This window comes from Mycteria americana, chromosome 3 (assembly GCF_035582795.1).
Source record: "Mycteria americana isolate JAX WOST 10 ecotype Jacksonville Zoo and Gardens chromosome 3, USCA_MyAme_1.0, whole genome shotgun sequence".
NCBI lineage: Eukaryota > Metazoa > Chordata > Aves > Ciconiiformes > Ciconiidae > Mycteria > Mycteria americana.
In genome coordinates, this window is record NC_134367.1 from 63,509,062 (window position 1) to 63,525,136 (window position 16,075).

The following is a 16,075-nucleotide window of genomic DNA, read 5'->3' on the forward strand; positions in this document are numbered from 1 at the left end:
AGTGCAATGATCGATTTGCAGAATAATCGTTATCTGAGCTCCTCTAAATGTGCTCAGTCAGAATCACTCACCTTTGTCACATGATGCTTTTCATGTTGTACAGGAATCTTAAACATTTGGCACCAATATGTTGTATCCTTGTCTGGGACAGGCACCTGTCTTAATAAAAAGGGCAAGAACACAATATTATAGAAGTCTCATTACCCTGCTGCATAAGCCCAAAGCTTTGGCTGCAACCTCATCCTCATCTCCACTTAAACCCAAAACCCAGAGTAACTTACGTCTTTGTTTGTCAAGTCAAAGTATGGCAAAGAGGCAGATAAGACTTCTTCTTTCTCAGGATTCAGTAAACGTAGACTCTTTGTACCACGATTAGACCCATGGTAATTTTGACCTGCTTCTCCCATGTCTTTGTGGTGGTAGGCCCATATTACCCGCACTGTGCTCTCCTGGGAAAAAAAACAAAAACAAAAACAAAAAAAACCCACCCAAAAAGTCCATAAGGAATAGGAACAATATCTTCTTTACATAGTTCACATAACTCCTGTGATAGGTATGATGTCGGTGTTGCTGTATTTGAACAATGACAACGTATACCAGAGGAGAGTCACCTAAGGAGTCAACTTTGCCTTTAAAATTAATAACGTTTTATACTCATAGGGTTCATTGGAGATAACGCAGAAGTTGAATCTCTCTCTGATAGATTCCTTCATTAATATTGCGAATTTAATTCATATCTGTATATAGCAGAACAGACTCATAAAGAGTAACCGACTAAACACATGAAAAAAGTTTTTCTAGAGAGGTCACTTATTTGGCCAGCAATCAGAAGGTTTTCCCCAAAAACTTCTTCCAGGCTCAGCTCTGTAAAGATGTGGATACCTTCTGTGAACTGCTGTCCTTACACGATAGGGAAGACAGGCATTCAATTACAGAACAGATTTACATCTTAAAAATCAATCTACAGCCACAGCACAGATCAATTCTCTGTAAACCATTCTCAGATTGCACTAATCACCCTTGAGACAAAGTACTCTAATAAATCCTGAAGTGTCCCAGAATGTTAAATTATACTGAGAATTTGGAGCAGGTGTGAAAACCATAGATCTATTGACTGCCTGGAAACCTGGCAGTTTATACAGCTGTGGTTTGCTTCCTGCATCTTTCAGCTCCTCATGTTGTTATTATTGCATATATTGCGAAAACACAGATAATGAAAATAGGGTTGAACTACTATAGCAATGCTTCCAAAATGAGTAATAAACAAGCCAAAGCATAGAAAATCTTGCAAATCTCTCTAACCTATCTGTCATTTCCAATACAAAGTCATCAACTTCATATAATTTAAAATTATGCTTAGGAAACAGTACAGCAGTCCCTAGGGCAACAGGAGAATTTATCCTGAAAAGTGTTTTACCATGGAAAGAGTTTTATCATAAAACTCTTCAACTTCTTAATTTTGAATGAAGAACTAAAACCAATATATACTTTAAATATATCTGCTCCAAACTTTTTAAAAAGTCTATCTTTAAGATCAATTACAAGTTAGTGTAAGACCTAAAAAGTGTTTCTCAAGTTGGCAGCTCTTGAATGATTGTAACTGTGGGATGTGGGCCTCGATGGCCCAGAGGTACCTGTTTCAATCCTGCACTCACTTGGTGTGTTAGAAATTAAAGAACATAATGCATTAAAGTAGAAGGACAAAGAAAGCTGAAATTCAAATATAAGGGCTTAATAAAACTGGCACAAGTATTTTACACGGTTATTTTAAGTGGACCAAACAGATGTTTCAGAAAGTGAATTTCTCTAATTCTGTCCTTTTACTAAGATGAGATTTTAATAACCAGATTCATAAGCATGTATACATTTGGCCTGTATTAATTACTTTATCTCTCTACGTATAGGCAGAGCCTCTTACCGTTATGCTTTTGTCATTTGTATCGCAAGTGTGCAGTTCTCTGCTAAAAGCCAATATTGTATGTGTGCTGTTTTCCATGGCATATTCCAGATGGTAATCCTGTTGAGGGTCCTTTTTAAGTACTCTGTTTTCATCTGTAAAATAATCCTGTCAAAAATAAAAGGTGGGCCATTATTAATATCTAATATTAAATTAAAAATAAAACTTGATGTCCAATGCTGAAGCCTCTTAAAACACATCTTTATGTAAAACGTTGAAGTATCACAGTTTTGTATCAAATGATAAATTTGAGGTGGCACCGAACATTTTTTTGATTAGAATTCTTCAGGAAAGCAAGTCTCCTTGATAAGCAGCTTAAAGAACGTCTTGAGCAACTTTCACAACACGCTGCCTGTACGTAACTGCAGAAATAAAGGCTGTACCCAACAACCCAGAAGCCTAATCTATCATGACTGGGGTGTCATGAACTTCAGGGGAAATTACAGAGAGAACGAATTTCACTCAATATTCACATCACCACAACTGTTTCTTTCTTTTTTCTTCCCCACAAAAGCAAACCTCTTGAATGAACGTCGACTAGAACCAGAAACCCTACGGCTTAACTAGCACGGAAAGTGCTCAGTTCATACAAAAGGTGCTGGGTTGGGGTTGGGTTGGGGTTTTGAGGGCGGGGGGAGCTTTTTGTAAGAAAGATGCTCCCCGTCTGGGGTTCAGCAGAGGCACGGTACAATGGAGGAGCGGCTGCAGCCATGCCGGGTCATTAACCTCCTCACCCCGAATTCCTGCGGCCCCGCGCAGCTGGGACCCAGCCCTCCCTCCCCTCCCACCCCAGCCACCTGGAAAGGGCTCGCCACCACCTCAGATGCACCTCCTCCGGTCGCCCTCCTTTGAGGTTTAGGCTGTTTCTGCCTGGTTTGGGATGGGGAGGGGGCCTTTTAACCAACAGATATATTTCTCATGCCAAACAGGCTACAGGCAGACACCATTAATCGTGCAGCATCCTTGCAGAATAATGCAGTGCCGGCTGTTCCTGGAAGGCGTTCACTTCTGCAGCTATTTGGACCTCCATTCACTTTTAGAGAGATTTCTAGCTTTCCCCTTTTGTTAAAGTGGAGGTAACCAAGCTGAAAAATTGTAAAATGTTATGTCCAAGTATTTTGATACCGGTAAAAGTAGCTGATACCTTATTAATCCACTAAAGGATCATTTAGGAGCTGTAATCTTAAGCTTAACCCCACCCTAGAAATCCGTGTGTGTGCAAGAGACCCCATGCACACCAGTCAGAGTTCACAAGCTGGTCTGCCTTTTATAGATGTACAAATAACGACTGCATGCCCAAACATTTCATTAAGGTATATTAATTTGGATGAAAATTTGTATAAAATTATCTCAGTCATGATGCAGTTTCAAGGAAAGGGTAAAAAGCTGACCATTTTTTATCAGTATGAAAATACTCAGGTTTAATTCTGTCTTGCCAAAACTACTGAAACGGGTTGGATTTTTTCAGTCCTGGAACAAGTGTAAATTTCAAAAATTTTGGAAGGTACCAAAAAGATCCTTCATTTCCTGTCAGCACTTCTCACGACTACAAATGAATGAGTACATATGTGAAAGAATATACACATGGAAAAATAATCACCAAAAAGAGCAGAAGAGGGCTCTGGGACCTGGAGTTGTATGCTGAAAGGCAGGGAATTGATGAGTTACGTTTGTTTAGAGAAAGAATTTTGGATTTGCTTTTCCAGAGGGAAATAATGGGCCTGTTCTGGGATGGTACTTGAAGATGGGTACTTTATGGGGTCAAAAAGCTCCACTTTAACCCTGCATCAGAGCTTGGAAAGAGGCAGCGTACATTTACACGCAATACCATCCCTGCTCTGAAAACACTCCTCTACGGAATCTCCGCTTCCAACTTAAAAATAGTAAGGGCTTGTCTGGATGAGAAATGTAACCTTGTGAACATCAGCTTTTATTAAAGTGTGATATCTTTGCTGAAATGTTACATTAAATTGGAGGAAGGCACCCTTGTATTAGAATAAGCACAAGAGCATAAGAATGAATTATTGAGGAATACAAATTCAAGAATAGCTTTTCCTCATGTGAACAGGTTGAAAGTCTTTGCTTGAAACCGCTGTGAAGGAAAGCTCAGAAATGTGAAGCCAAGTTAGGGGTGCACACTCAAATATTTTGCTGGTAAACTTCACCATTTCTTAACAAGTCTAGAGGACACAGCCGTAACCAAAATAACCTCTTGTAATACAGCCCTGACTTCCACGAGCCTGTGGGGAGAATGCAAAAATAACTCGAAGAAGTTGTGTAATTCAGGTATTAGCTCAGATGCGCCTTGATAACGTGGCCGTCAGCGTAATTATTTCACTCGCCTGGGTGACAGTCAAAGACAGGTCACAGCTCTGGCTCACTGCAAGGGGCTCATTTTGTGGCTGCCAGGGAATGGTTTGGGGAGGGTGGGCCCTCAGCCCCGGCCCCAGGAGAGGACCGCGCTGCTCCCCACCGGAGGAGAGCTGGGTTGGGAGAGCTGCGTTGGGCGCTCGCAGCGCTGCCTGCCCGCGCGCTCCCTGCCCACCCCGGCTGTCGATGCTGAACGGCACCTCGCTCGCTGACTCGCCTTAAATTATTTTGTGGGTAGATGCTAATCTGACTGACTAACGTTAATCTTTCCCATGTGAAAATTTCTGTGAAGTAATTAATTCCTTGTCTCTACTTACTTGCTCTGCCTGATAGGCACCACCTTGAAACAGCCCTTGAATATCAGGGTGATGAGAATAGCTGGGAAGCAAATGTATGTAGTGCCCAGGAAGACAGAGGTGCCCGTTTATTCCCCAAATCCTACAACTCCACTGAGTGCAGTGGGACTGCCCCAGAGGAATCGAGTGTGAGTACGCTTGCCAGGAGCTATTTAGGAGTTAGCGAACTGCCTCTACTCCTATTTGTATTTCCTTTGTTGAAAATTATCCAGATGTTCATCACAAAAATAAAATCAAATAATGTAACAAAAACATTTCTGAACAGCTCAGAATTCGATTGTTCAACCTCTCACATGAAAATGGTTTGTTTACCAGTTTTAAAACAAAATAAGGCCACATTGCCAAGGAAACATACTGATGTCTTTCTGTTCACAGAGGAGATTTTAAGTCAAACTACACAGAATTTGTTCAATTTACTCATCAGAGCTTAAAAGCCTTTAAGACGTGTTTGTGTACAAAATGTAATGAACAAAAGGAGGTTATCAAAAATGAAGACACGCTGACAAACTGTGATGCCACATCCTTTTCAGCAGCATCTTGGAACAGTAATAATAAGTTAGTTGTAGATGTATCTATATAGATATATGTCTGTATCTTTATACATCTCCTATGCTTCCTTTCAGAGTAGAAAAATCATAAATGAACGTCCTGCTCCTATGGTGCAAATGCAATCAAAACCACTACATTTGGACAGCCTACACTCCATTTAAGTCCTTGTGTCTAGTCAAAGGAGAAAGCTGGGCACCTCTGAAGGCCTTTGAAAAGTGACTTACAAGGCCAAAGGACAGCACAGAGGATGGACCCACCAGGGGCCAGAGAGGGGACGGTAGGCATCTGGGCTTCAGCTGCACTGAGGGTATCTAAGTATGTTTGGAAACTCTCTCAGGGCCAGACTGCTGCAACATAGAACTGATCTAAATTCACAAGTTTCACTCATTTAATTCTGTAAAGAAAGGAGTGTGACATTTTCATCAACAGAATTACAGTGCTTCGATATCTATCACAGATGGTCTGAAATGTGCCTCGCATTGGAACAGTTTATTCTTCCTACTGGGTAGGAAAAGGCTCTAACGTGGTGACCTCTTTTACACAGATTTGGTTTTGCCACCCCATACAGTTAGCTAGAAAACCTGTGTCTTTTGTAGGACAGATTATACTGATACAAGTCCCCCTGAATTTCATCTACAATAATTATCAAGTCCTTAAAACTGAATTTCTGAAACACTCATAGCACAAACCTGACAACAGGGATTTATGTGCTCATTCGGCACTTGCATCCAGATTCTTCAGTTTCTGATACACACAAAAGTATATATCATACATTAAATGAAGATAAAGTTTTCGAATTTCACATCAACTTTACGGAAGTGTAAGCTTTACAGAAAGAGAAGATAAGGGTGAAATGACTCTGTTTTTCTAGTATGAATATCTTATTTCAGTTATTTAAGTAGTAAGTGTTTAAAACAAAGTTTCAGAAGTGTTATTGATCATGCTACGTAATAACAAAGATGTTATTTTTATTTCATAATTTGCTTATGTAAACTGTTTACAATGTGAAACATTTAAAGTTTCTGTACTCCCTTTGATAACATTGCATAAAATGGCATTTTAAATTCTGGACTAAGTTGTGCAATCAGTCAAATAATTAGGTATCTCCTTCCTCACATTACCTAGAAGGTGAAACAACATATGGAAAATGAAAAATCCTCCTGACAGTACAAGTTACTTTATGTTCTTTTCCAGATGTGAAGCCGATCATGTTATACTGTTTTTCAGATCCCATTAACCACTCTCTTTCTTAAAAAAAATGTTTTGCGGCATATATGGTTTCTGATTGCTGCTCTCCAAACAGTCAGGGAGAATAATTTCTCAAGGATGTGAAAAGAGGCTGGTTTCTCCTTCGAGAATGTAAGCACAGCTGCAGAGGGAAGCCTGACCCCGAAAGCCCCACCAGCTGTCGTCCCAGACTTGAACAGGTGTTTACGGGACTCCCTCCCCAGATCTTTACAATGTACAAGATTGTTTTGTTTATGGTATCCATTTCCCATCCTAAATTGCATGCAGCACCTTTCAACCTCAAGAAGCATAAAATAACTCTCAAACTGTGGCCCCGTCCAGCAATCGCCTTGCGGGCTCAGCTTGCGAGCAGCTCTGCCGCCGGGATTTATATGTCCTGCCCTTCTCTAACCGGGAGATCGCTTCCATTTCAGCAGCAATTTAACACTTACAAGCAGGTAAAGGGACAAGCCGGGAACGGGAAATGAGGGAAAAACAACCTGTGTTGCAACTAGTCCTCGCCTATGGTCTGTAGCCAACCCACGGAGTTTTGAACATCCCCAAACTACCAAATTGATGTCTAAGACCAGGGCTGAAGACAAGTTTGGCAAAAGGAATCAGGAAGCTGTAACCAAGATGAAAGTTGGCACAGGAGGGGATCTATCTGAGTACAAATAGGATGGATAAATTGCTACAGTACGCAAAAGAACTGACCAAAACATTTGTTTGAAATAAGCACCAAGCTATGCCTTTCTGGGTTTCCAAAAAAATAACTGTGGTTACCATTTCTCTTTTTTATTGTTGCATTCAACTTAGATGGAATCTTGCTGCTCATGGTTCCAGCACACATTGGATGTTACCACCAAAAAGAAGCTGTTTTTACATTGTATTTGGCAAGAAGCAAACAGAGTATGAGTTTACAAATAAGCAAACCAAACTTTTTTGCAACCTCAAATAAATTTCAGCTTGAGTTTCAGGCAAAGATCTTACTATGCTCTTATGTTAGGGAAAAACAGAGCCCACCCACAGAAAACTAATACAAAGCAGGAGTCTGAAAGCATGACTGCTCTGTATGAGAATACCTTGAGAACATTCCAGTTGACTGATCCAATCTTGGGATTGGCCCCAAATGAAAAATTATCCACAGAAAGGGTACAGTGACAGCAATCAAGCAGTTGCAAGAAGTTCCTGGGATCAGTAAGTTCAGCTGCTGCCCTATGAGAAGTCTGTTGGCAATTAATTTACTGACTGATTTATTTATTTTTACCTACACAGCAGATTAGTATGAAGTGATTCACTCCTTGCTAGGAAGCCTGGATCTCACTCTTGCAGACAGTTCTGAGAAGCTGTACACAATTCCTGGTACAATTCCAATTAAACTGAATTACACTGGAGTAAATGTGGCTTATTTACTTCAGGTGTACTACTAACTAAGAGACACATCTTTCCTCATTCAAACTGTAAGTAATTTGAATACACTTCAGTGTATTTCTTATATCTAGTTAAATGCTGCCTGGGGTGGCTTCCCGGTAGCCTGCAGCTGGCAGTGACACCCCTTGGTTTCTGTGGCATTCCTGAGAGATTAAAAATATCGCTTTCTCCACACACAAATGAAAAACACTGAAATGTGGAGAGCTTTCTAACTTACCACAAAAAGGTGTAAGAAGCACGAGCGGTTAGAAATTGAAATACGACATCGCGTATCAGCGTGAATAATTTGACTTTGCAGCAGAGTCCCAAGGACCTATCCGAGTCTTCACATCAAGAATAAATGTTGATTTAAGAGGTTATATTCTAGTTATATCAGAAGCTATAAAGCTAGATTAAAGGCTGTCCTAACACAAGCAGACTAGACAAAACATGTAGCAATGTGTTTTAAGGGGAAGAAAACCTGTAAGTAGGGGATACTGCATGATTCAATCTCACAACTATACCTTATCACAAGGAACATTCCTTACACAGGAGCCACATTTAACCAGTATAAGTATTCTTGTTTTAATTACTTTAATTAATTCAATTATGAGGAAGTTGTAAAAACACTTAAGGGATTTTTGAGCACACCTATTAGTGATACTTATTCCCAAAATCTCTATATGTGCCTTTAAAAATCTCCCCTCCTCCCTCTCCTACTTCTAAGATACTTGTTTCTACTGAGAATGAAATCATTCCCCCATTACTTTAAGCTTTTGCATCACTCATGGTGGCTACATTTCCATCCTGCCCCAGATACTGATTTTTGAGGAGCTGTAAGAAAATTTCATTTTCTTGGTGTTTCCAAAATCCAAAGGACAAGAAAAAATACCAGAAAGAACAAAAAAACCCTTGAAAAACAGCCGCCCAAAGCCTGCAAAATACAAGAGCTACAGAATTCTTCTCATCTTTTGTTCACCAACTGTTGCTTCCTTGTCCTAACTATTGTACCCCTGAAAGGGAACTACAAAGCACCCAGCCACTGGAGATGTACACTGGAGTGTCTCTTTATGCCCCACATCGAAGCCAAGAGGGACTCATTAGTCATCTGGAGATTTTGCCCAAATGCCCAAAGGCATGAAATACCTCCAACAAAGCACCAACTGAGATATGTCAGTGTGGCACTCACTTTGCATCTCTCTCTTGGTGCCTTTCAAGTTGTTTTCTAAACACTTCTTTTGTTGCCGTTGGCATGAGGGCACTTAAAAGAAGCCTATCGTTAAGTACAGAGAATGCTCACTGTTTTCTGTCCTTTAAAATCTCTTCCAAGTGCTTCCCTATGAGCAATTAAGCTAACTCTATGGGATACATTTGATAACAGATATTCTTTGGTTTGGGTGACAGTTAACAAGCAAGGCTGTAATGAATAATAAAGTACTTTTTAGTGACACACAGTCCCTATTCACCCTGAGTGGGGACTATTTTTGTGCAAGTTCAACAGAAGATTCTAACAATGCAACCCTCTTGTATAACTTGCACAAAATAGGCATTCATCAAGGAGGATTACTCTCCCCAAAATGGGGCTCTCAGCAGCTACGTGCTGTGGGTGGGGATGCACAATTCCAGACAGGGGTGGAGACCAAGGAAAAGGCATGGGTCTAGCATGAAAATGCATGCTGTGTCAATTCATAAGCACAAAAGGGATGCATTTAGGGGGAAAAAAAAAAAAGAAAGAAAAAAAAGGAGGAAAAAAAACTAGATGCAAAAGCTAAGGCTGCCCCAAGAACTTCTGTGAAGAGTTCTTAGGGAGTTCACATGCTGCAAGTGACCATGGCAATATTTCAAGGTAACATTTTGCTAAGTATGAACTCTCCTTCCAAGTCCACCCCATCCCTATGGAGACAAAGGCAGCTCCCAGCTTTCCAACACCAGTCCCCATTGACATCTTCTATTTGTTCTCAATCACGCTCACCCAACCCCACATAATCTGCCGCACTGTCACCACCACAGGGCTCTCGGTAACATGCTAGAATAATTTGTTCACTGATCTCCCTCTTTTTCTCCCTCTGCTTGGTAGAGGTGTGTCCCTCACGACTATACAGTAAAGCTATGCATGTATGTATACGTGTATTCATGCTACGTCCTCTACATCCTCCCAAAATATGTCTAGGTTCCCATTCCAAATACCCAACTTCAGAAATGTTAGGATAGTAAATGTATAATTCTCTGATCGTTCAATGTTCTCCAAAAAACTACTCTGGTACACCATGAAGGTTTGTTCTTCTTCTCTCATGACATCGAAACACTTTTCACCTTGACATATTCAGAGAGAACTAAACCTCAGACATTCAAATCATTTTAGCCTTTACTTAGTATGCCAGACACCCTTTTAGCTTACATACAGCTCAAACACAGAAAAGCAAACCAAAACAAATAACTTATTACATCCAAGTTCAGGATACACCTAAAAACTGAGAAAGTAAAACCCAATCTCAGCTATCCAGAACTTTGAGTCACCAGATTTTTTCAAGGAAAGCACTGCCTGCTGATGGTGGGAATAGCATCTACTTGCTCTGTAAGGGTGAAGAATAAATGCCAGAGGAAATGTTTTCTCTCTTCTCTGAAAACTGTCTGGAAGTTTTCCTCTACCTCAATACACCGATCTTCCACAGACTAAGGAGTATCTGCTTTTACCTTTACTGACGGCTGTAGTCTAACTACATTTACATGCTTGCTCCCAGAAGAGGACTCTTTCCTCCGAGAACACTTTCTATTTTTAAAGGAGGAGAGAAAATTTAAGGGGGGGAAAGAGGCTAAATTCTCCCAAGAGGCTAGCAACTTCAATGCCCACTTGAAAGGCTATAAAGGTGTTTCAGAACATCTTCTGAAAATCAGGCCACGAACAAGCATCTCAAAACTTTCAAAGAAACCAAAAAATGACCCTTCTAAGAGTTTAGACCACGATGCACATTTTCCAACTGATGATCATGGAATAAAAACATATTTCTAAAACCGAAAAGAAAAGTAAGTTCTTTCATTATAGGCTGTACATATTTTATAGAGTGCAGCTAGGCATAAAACCACATACTTTCAAGGGTACTATCTATGAAAAATTCTTTTTTAGTAGGAAATAATGTAAATGATGATGGTATACACTTAACACAGAACGTGTTTTTAAAATATTAACTAAGTATTTAGTTAATTTTTTAATTAAAATATTAATTTTAATTAAAATATTAATTAAGTATTTGCATGTCCAGTAAAGGCAAGAATTAGATATTATTGAAATAGCATTCTAGAACAAGTTATTCATTTTATAGCAATCCCTGCTGACTGGCCAGAAGAAGCTTTTGCACAAATTTTGTTTCTCCATCATCTTTGTTTCTGGCCTTTCCTTCAAGTAGGGAAATATTTAAACCGAGCAACTTTTTCAAAAGACGTCATTCCAGTTTAAAAAGAAACCTTGCTGCCTAGAACTGAAGAAAAAGTGAAGATGGAGAAAACCTCAGGCTGCGAGCAAGCTTAACAGATCAAAGTGTTTCTTCTGTGCCTTACCTACTCAAAAGTGCAACAAAATCACTCATAGCACTTAGCGTAGCAGATATTTGCCTGCTAAATTAGTGTTTCAGGAAAAATATCAGGTGCTCTGTAACAGGAGGGTCTTGCTACAGTCCTTCCCTTTCCTAGCTCAGTTGTATTTGTCATGGGATGCCAGTGAATAAAATCTTTGGAAGAAGAATGGAATTTGTATGAAGCCATTTTTAAAGGATGCTGAAAACCTGCGAGAAGTGCTGAAAGCCACAGAAGTGCTTTGAGTGCTGGGGAAAATGTCCTGCAGTGGAATGTTTAAAGAGCTCGATCTGTTTATTTTATGCAAAAGAAAATTGAGGAGTGACTTGATTACAGCATATAAATAACTTTATGGAGGCGAGATGGGGGGGGAGTAGACTTTTTAATATAGTAGAGAAAATACATAGCTGGAATCTGACCCCAGACAAACTAATACTGGAAATCAGGAATAGCAAAGACTCACCATTGCCACAAACTATCAAGGGAAGCGATGGATCCTCTATCACTGGACGTCTTTACACTAGCTTTGGATGCCTTTCTAAAAGGCTTGCTTTACCCTAACAGGATCTATGAACTAAGCAAGCACAAAGTTTGTGTTTCTTTTAACGGTTAATAGCTGTATCTTCTGAAACCTAAGGCTCCAGCAAGCATTACATTCTGTGAGCTAAGAGCTCATTGCTTGATAATCAGAACAGTTATTTTTTTTTAATTATTATTAGTGATTTATTTAGACTGAGGTTTTTGGGAAAATTATCTTCCTTTTGAAATATGGAGAAAAAAAAATTCTGAAAATCATCAGTCTGAAATTAGATAAATCAAATATTTGCCTAAACTTCACATAGTGAACTAACAGGGAAAAAAAGGAAATATTTATGCTTAAAACTCCCTTTTTCTGGAAAAAGTTTGATTTTATAAGATCTTGACAAATAGTAGGGGGAGCATACTAAGCATTTAGTTTTCTTATGATGAAATGTTGGTAAAAATCCATATTCTTAAAGCAAAATCTCGCAAAATTTAAGCAGCAGCTTCAAAGATTGACTAGTTCTAACACGATGAAGAAAAGACAGACAACTTCTCCTAGACCATACCCTAACAACTGGCTGTTTCTCTGCTCTTGAATTGCCTCTCTAAAAGTTATTATTCAGGCAACTGGGGGTGACAAGTCGTCATGCCGGGCCTGATTGCCCTTTCACTCACCCGTGGGACAAGGTGTCCCTGCTCCCCCGGCCCCAGAGCAACTGCTCCAGGCTGGATCTCAGGTCGCTGAGAGGGGACCAAAGGTGTGAGTCCCTTCCCCTCTCACGGCCCCTAACCCACCAGCCACCAGTGCCTCTTGGAGGGGATGCTCTACTGGAAGCACCAGTGGAGCTTCTGTCCTGCACGCCTGTTCCCAGCCGTAGCCCCGGCAATATCTAGACGACCACAGAAACATACCTAGAGAATTATGCCAATACAGTTGGGCTCCTCTGAGGTTGCTCTACCAGACCAAGGACAAGTACCAGGAGCCCCAGTGGTTACTCTGGAAATCCTTTTCAATATCTGGGTCAAAACACCTCCAGGTGAGGAGAGGAGGAATACCGCGGGCGGGAGCAGCCCCGGCTGTGCCCCAGCAGACGAGTACGTGGCCAGGCTGGGAAGCCAGTGGGATCGGGCCCTCACGCCGGCGGGATTACCAAGAGGAAGCTCAGGCGGCACCAGGACATCCAAGCTCTGTCGCTGGCCGGCAGGGTGAGGGGAAACGCACCTCTGCCGCCCTCAGCCTGCCACCTCCTTCTCCACCTCGCTGGGAGAGACTCTGCCATGCCTCCCCTCTCCTCCTCGGGTCTAGGCTCAGAGGGCCGGCAGGGAGAGAGTGCCCAAGGAGAGAGAAAAGGGCTGTTGCATTTTCTGGATAAAGAGGAAGGAAACCTGACACCTTTGACGAAACCCACGTAGAAGTTGAGAGGGAAGGTTGGCAGGGAGCGGACCGAAAAGGAAGAGCTCCTCCGGGGGGAGAGGAACACAGAACAATAGGAATAACCAAAAAGCTGGAAGGAAGAGGCAAGGCGGTACGGAGATGAGGGGCGAGGAGGCTGCCAAAGACAGAGGGGCAGGGAGAGAGGGGCGTCCCGGGAAAGAAACAGCAGGGGGAAGGCGGGCGGACGAAGAGGACCCGGGACGCGGGGCGGGGAGCGGGGTGCGGGCAGCGCTCTCCCCCGGCGGGCGCCGGCGGCTGGCGGGCAGGGGAAGGAGCCGGGCCTTACCTGCAGGTAGGGCTGGCCCCTCTCCACGCCCCCCACCACGATGTCGGCCGAGGCCATGCCGCCGCTGGCCGAGAGCCCGAAGCCCACGTAGCCGCGGGTGCGCACCTCCAGGCGGAAGGCGAGGGCGCTGCCGCGGCGGCCCCAGCGCAGGCGGTAGGCGGCCGCGCCGTCCAGCACCGCGCTGTGCGGGTAGCTCCGCGCCGGCCCGGCGGCGGCGGCGGCGGCGGCGGCGGCACCGGCACACAGCAGCCCGCCCAGCACCAGCGCCCAGGGCCGCAGCCGCCGCATCCTCCCGCCGCGCACCGGCGGCCGCCTGTGCCTCTGCGTGTGCCCGGCCGCGCGTGTGCGTGTCTGTGCGTGTGGGTGTGTGTGTGCGCGGAGAAGGGGGGCCGGGTGCCCCGCTCACCCCGCCCCCGCTGCGGGCGGCACCGCGCCGGCCGGCCCCGTCGGGGCAGCGCGCCCTCGGCAGCCGCTGAGTTCGCTCCCCGCCCCGGCCCGGCGCTGGCGGCCGCCCCCGGTTCCCCCGCGCCGCCCGTCGGGGCCGGGCCGGCAGCACCTGCCGTGCGCTCGCCGCGGCTGCCGGGCTCCCGCGGGGGCTTCCCGGGGAGCCGCTCGGAGTTAGCGCTGGCGAGCGAAAATCCTCCTCCTGACGCGGGAAGCGGAGAGGAGGCGGCGGACGGGGCTCTCCCGCTGCTCGCAGGGGACCCCCCCGGCCCCACGGGAGCTTTCACCCCAGTGGAAGAAGCCCGCGGGAGGAAGCCTGCAGGCAAACGAGCGCTTTCCAGCTCTCAGCCGCGTCTTCACTGAGCCTGAGAGCACGGTGCCGCGGGCGGATGGCTAAGCACGAGATGCCCCGTCGGGAGAGGTATTTTTGCTCCGTAAGTGGAAAACGAGGACCCCCAGAGTGATTTGCACTGAGACGGCTCCAAAAGCACAGCTCAAAACTCCACGCGTGTCCCTTGACACCCCCCGCACCCGTCCCCGGTGCCAGCACGGCTCGGCCAGCCTGGCCGTGCGGTCCCCGACCCACCAGCGAGAGAGGCTGCATCCACTTCCCCTCCGCCCACCGCCACCGCCATTTCGGTAGGGAAGGAGAGAGCCGAAAGATGGTTTTGGAGGAATGTTCCCCAGCCCCCTGCAAATCTGGGTGGAAAGCAAAAATAGCATAGCACCCAAAACGGGAAGGTCACGGTCCACGAGAAGTCGTACTGGCCCTTGAAAGCTCCAAGCAATATGAAATCAGTTTTGAGATGAAGTTACGCTGTTGGAAATGTGTTTTGTTCATGTTTAAACGAAAGAGAGCGAGCGTGGCACTCAACAGAAATTTAACATTAATTCTATGAAAACCGATCAAACTAGTACATAAGGGAAATTAATAATGCTTCCTTTTTAGACTTTTGCATGAAAATCGTTCAGAAGTATCGCTGGGGCTTCCAGGATATCACCACCTACTGTGATGTGAGGAATACATCAAACTACAAAACAACGTCTAGAAAAGAAAATGCTTAAAAAATGATAAGCACCAAAAATTACTTTCACCTAAAACATCATAAGAAATAAGAGCAAAACAATAATTAGGTACTGGTGAAATGAAAATTATTTTTAAAGGGAATGGATTGGTGTGACCTTTCTCCCAATTACAGCAGTAACTTCAAAGGTACAAACTCAGATGACTGACGAAATAGAAAATGGGGAGATGCTGAGTGTTTGGATTCTCTTCTAAAAAATTGCTGACACCTACAAGTGGACGTGGATTAATTTAAGGAGAAATTGCAAGTGCACAATACCTCTCAAGGCCAAAGGTGTGACCTCAGCACTCAACTGGGGGGACGCACCCTTTGTAAAACTGCGTCTTAAAGAGGGGATCCTTAGGACAGTTACAAAAGAGTATGTTTATGTCTTCTGGGCGCAGGGACAAAGAAGGAATGAAGGATGTTTCTTAACTTCTTCAGCTTTTTTCTTGGTTTTCTTATAAGCCTCTATAATATGTTCTTACATCAGAAAAACCCTGAGATAAAGTTTCAATCATGTGGACATGACAAGCTCGTACAGCAACTTCACTCTCAGAAAGAACGAATGAATTACACAGCTGGTAGCAGGATCGCTGCCTTTCAACCACAACAGTGGGCACCAAGTCTCACTAGTGGTTTCTATAGCATGTGTTGTGTGTTTGTACAAAAGAATGGAAAATAATCATTTTAAAGTACTCCATGAAGTCTCACTTTGGTAAGGATGGCACTGACAACATTTTAGAAGCCTGTACACAACATGGGATATTGTTATATAGGGAAGGATGCCGGACTATCCCATACAGCGCACTATGCTGTACAGCACAGCAAGCAGAAACAGGGTTCCCCAGCCAGCCGGGATGGGGGTGCCGTGAGGGAAGCCGA

General features: G+C 43.7%; 1 protein-coding gene across 1 annotated transcript in view; it reads right to left on the bottom strand.

Annotated features, from left to right (window-relative positions):
• The window catches only part of MOXD1 (monooxygenase DBH like 1), a 54,358-nt gene extending 40,388 nt beyond the window's left edge, over window positions 1-13,970 (bottom strand). Inside the window, exons 1-4 of the mRNA XM_075497347.1 lie at window positions 13,683-13,970; window positions 1,919-2,065; window positions 282-449; window positions 72-155 (exon numbers count right to left, since the gene is read on the bottom strand). Coding sequence (XP_075353462.1) covers window positions 72-155; window positions 282-449; window positions 1,919-2,065; window positions 13,683-13,970 — 687 coding nt within the window. The remainder of the gene's footprint in view (window positions 1-71; window positions 156-281; window positions 450-1,918; window positions 2,066-13,682) is intronic.
• Window positions 13,971-16,075: the final 2,105 nt, after the last annotated feature.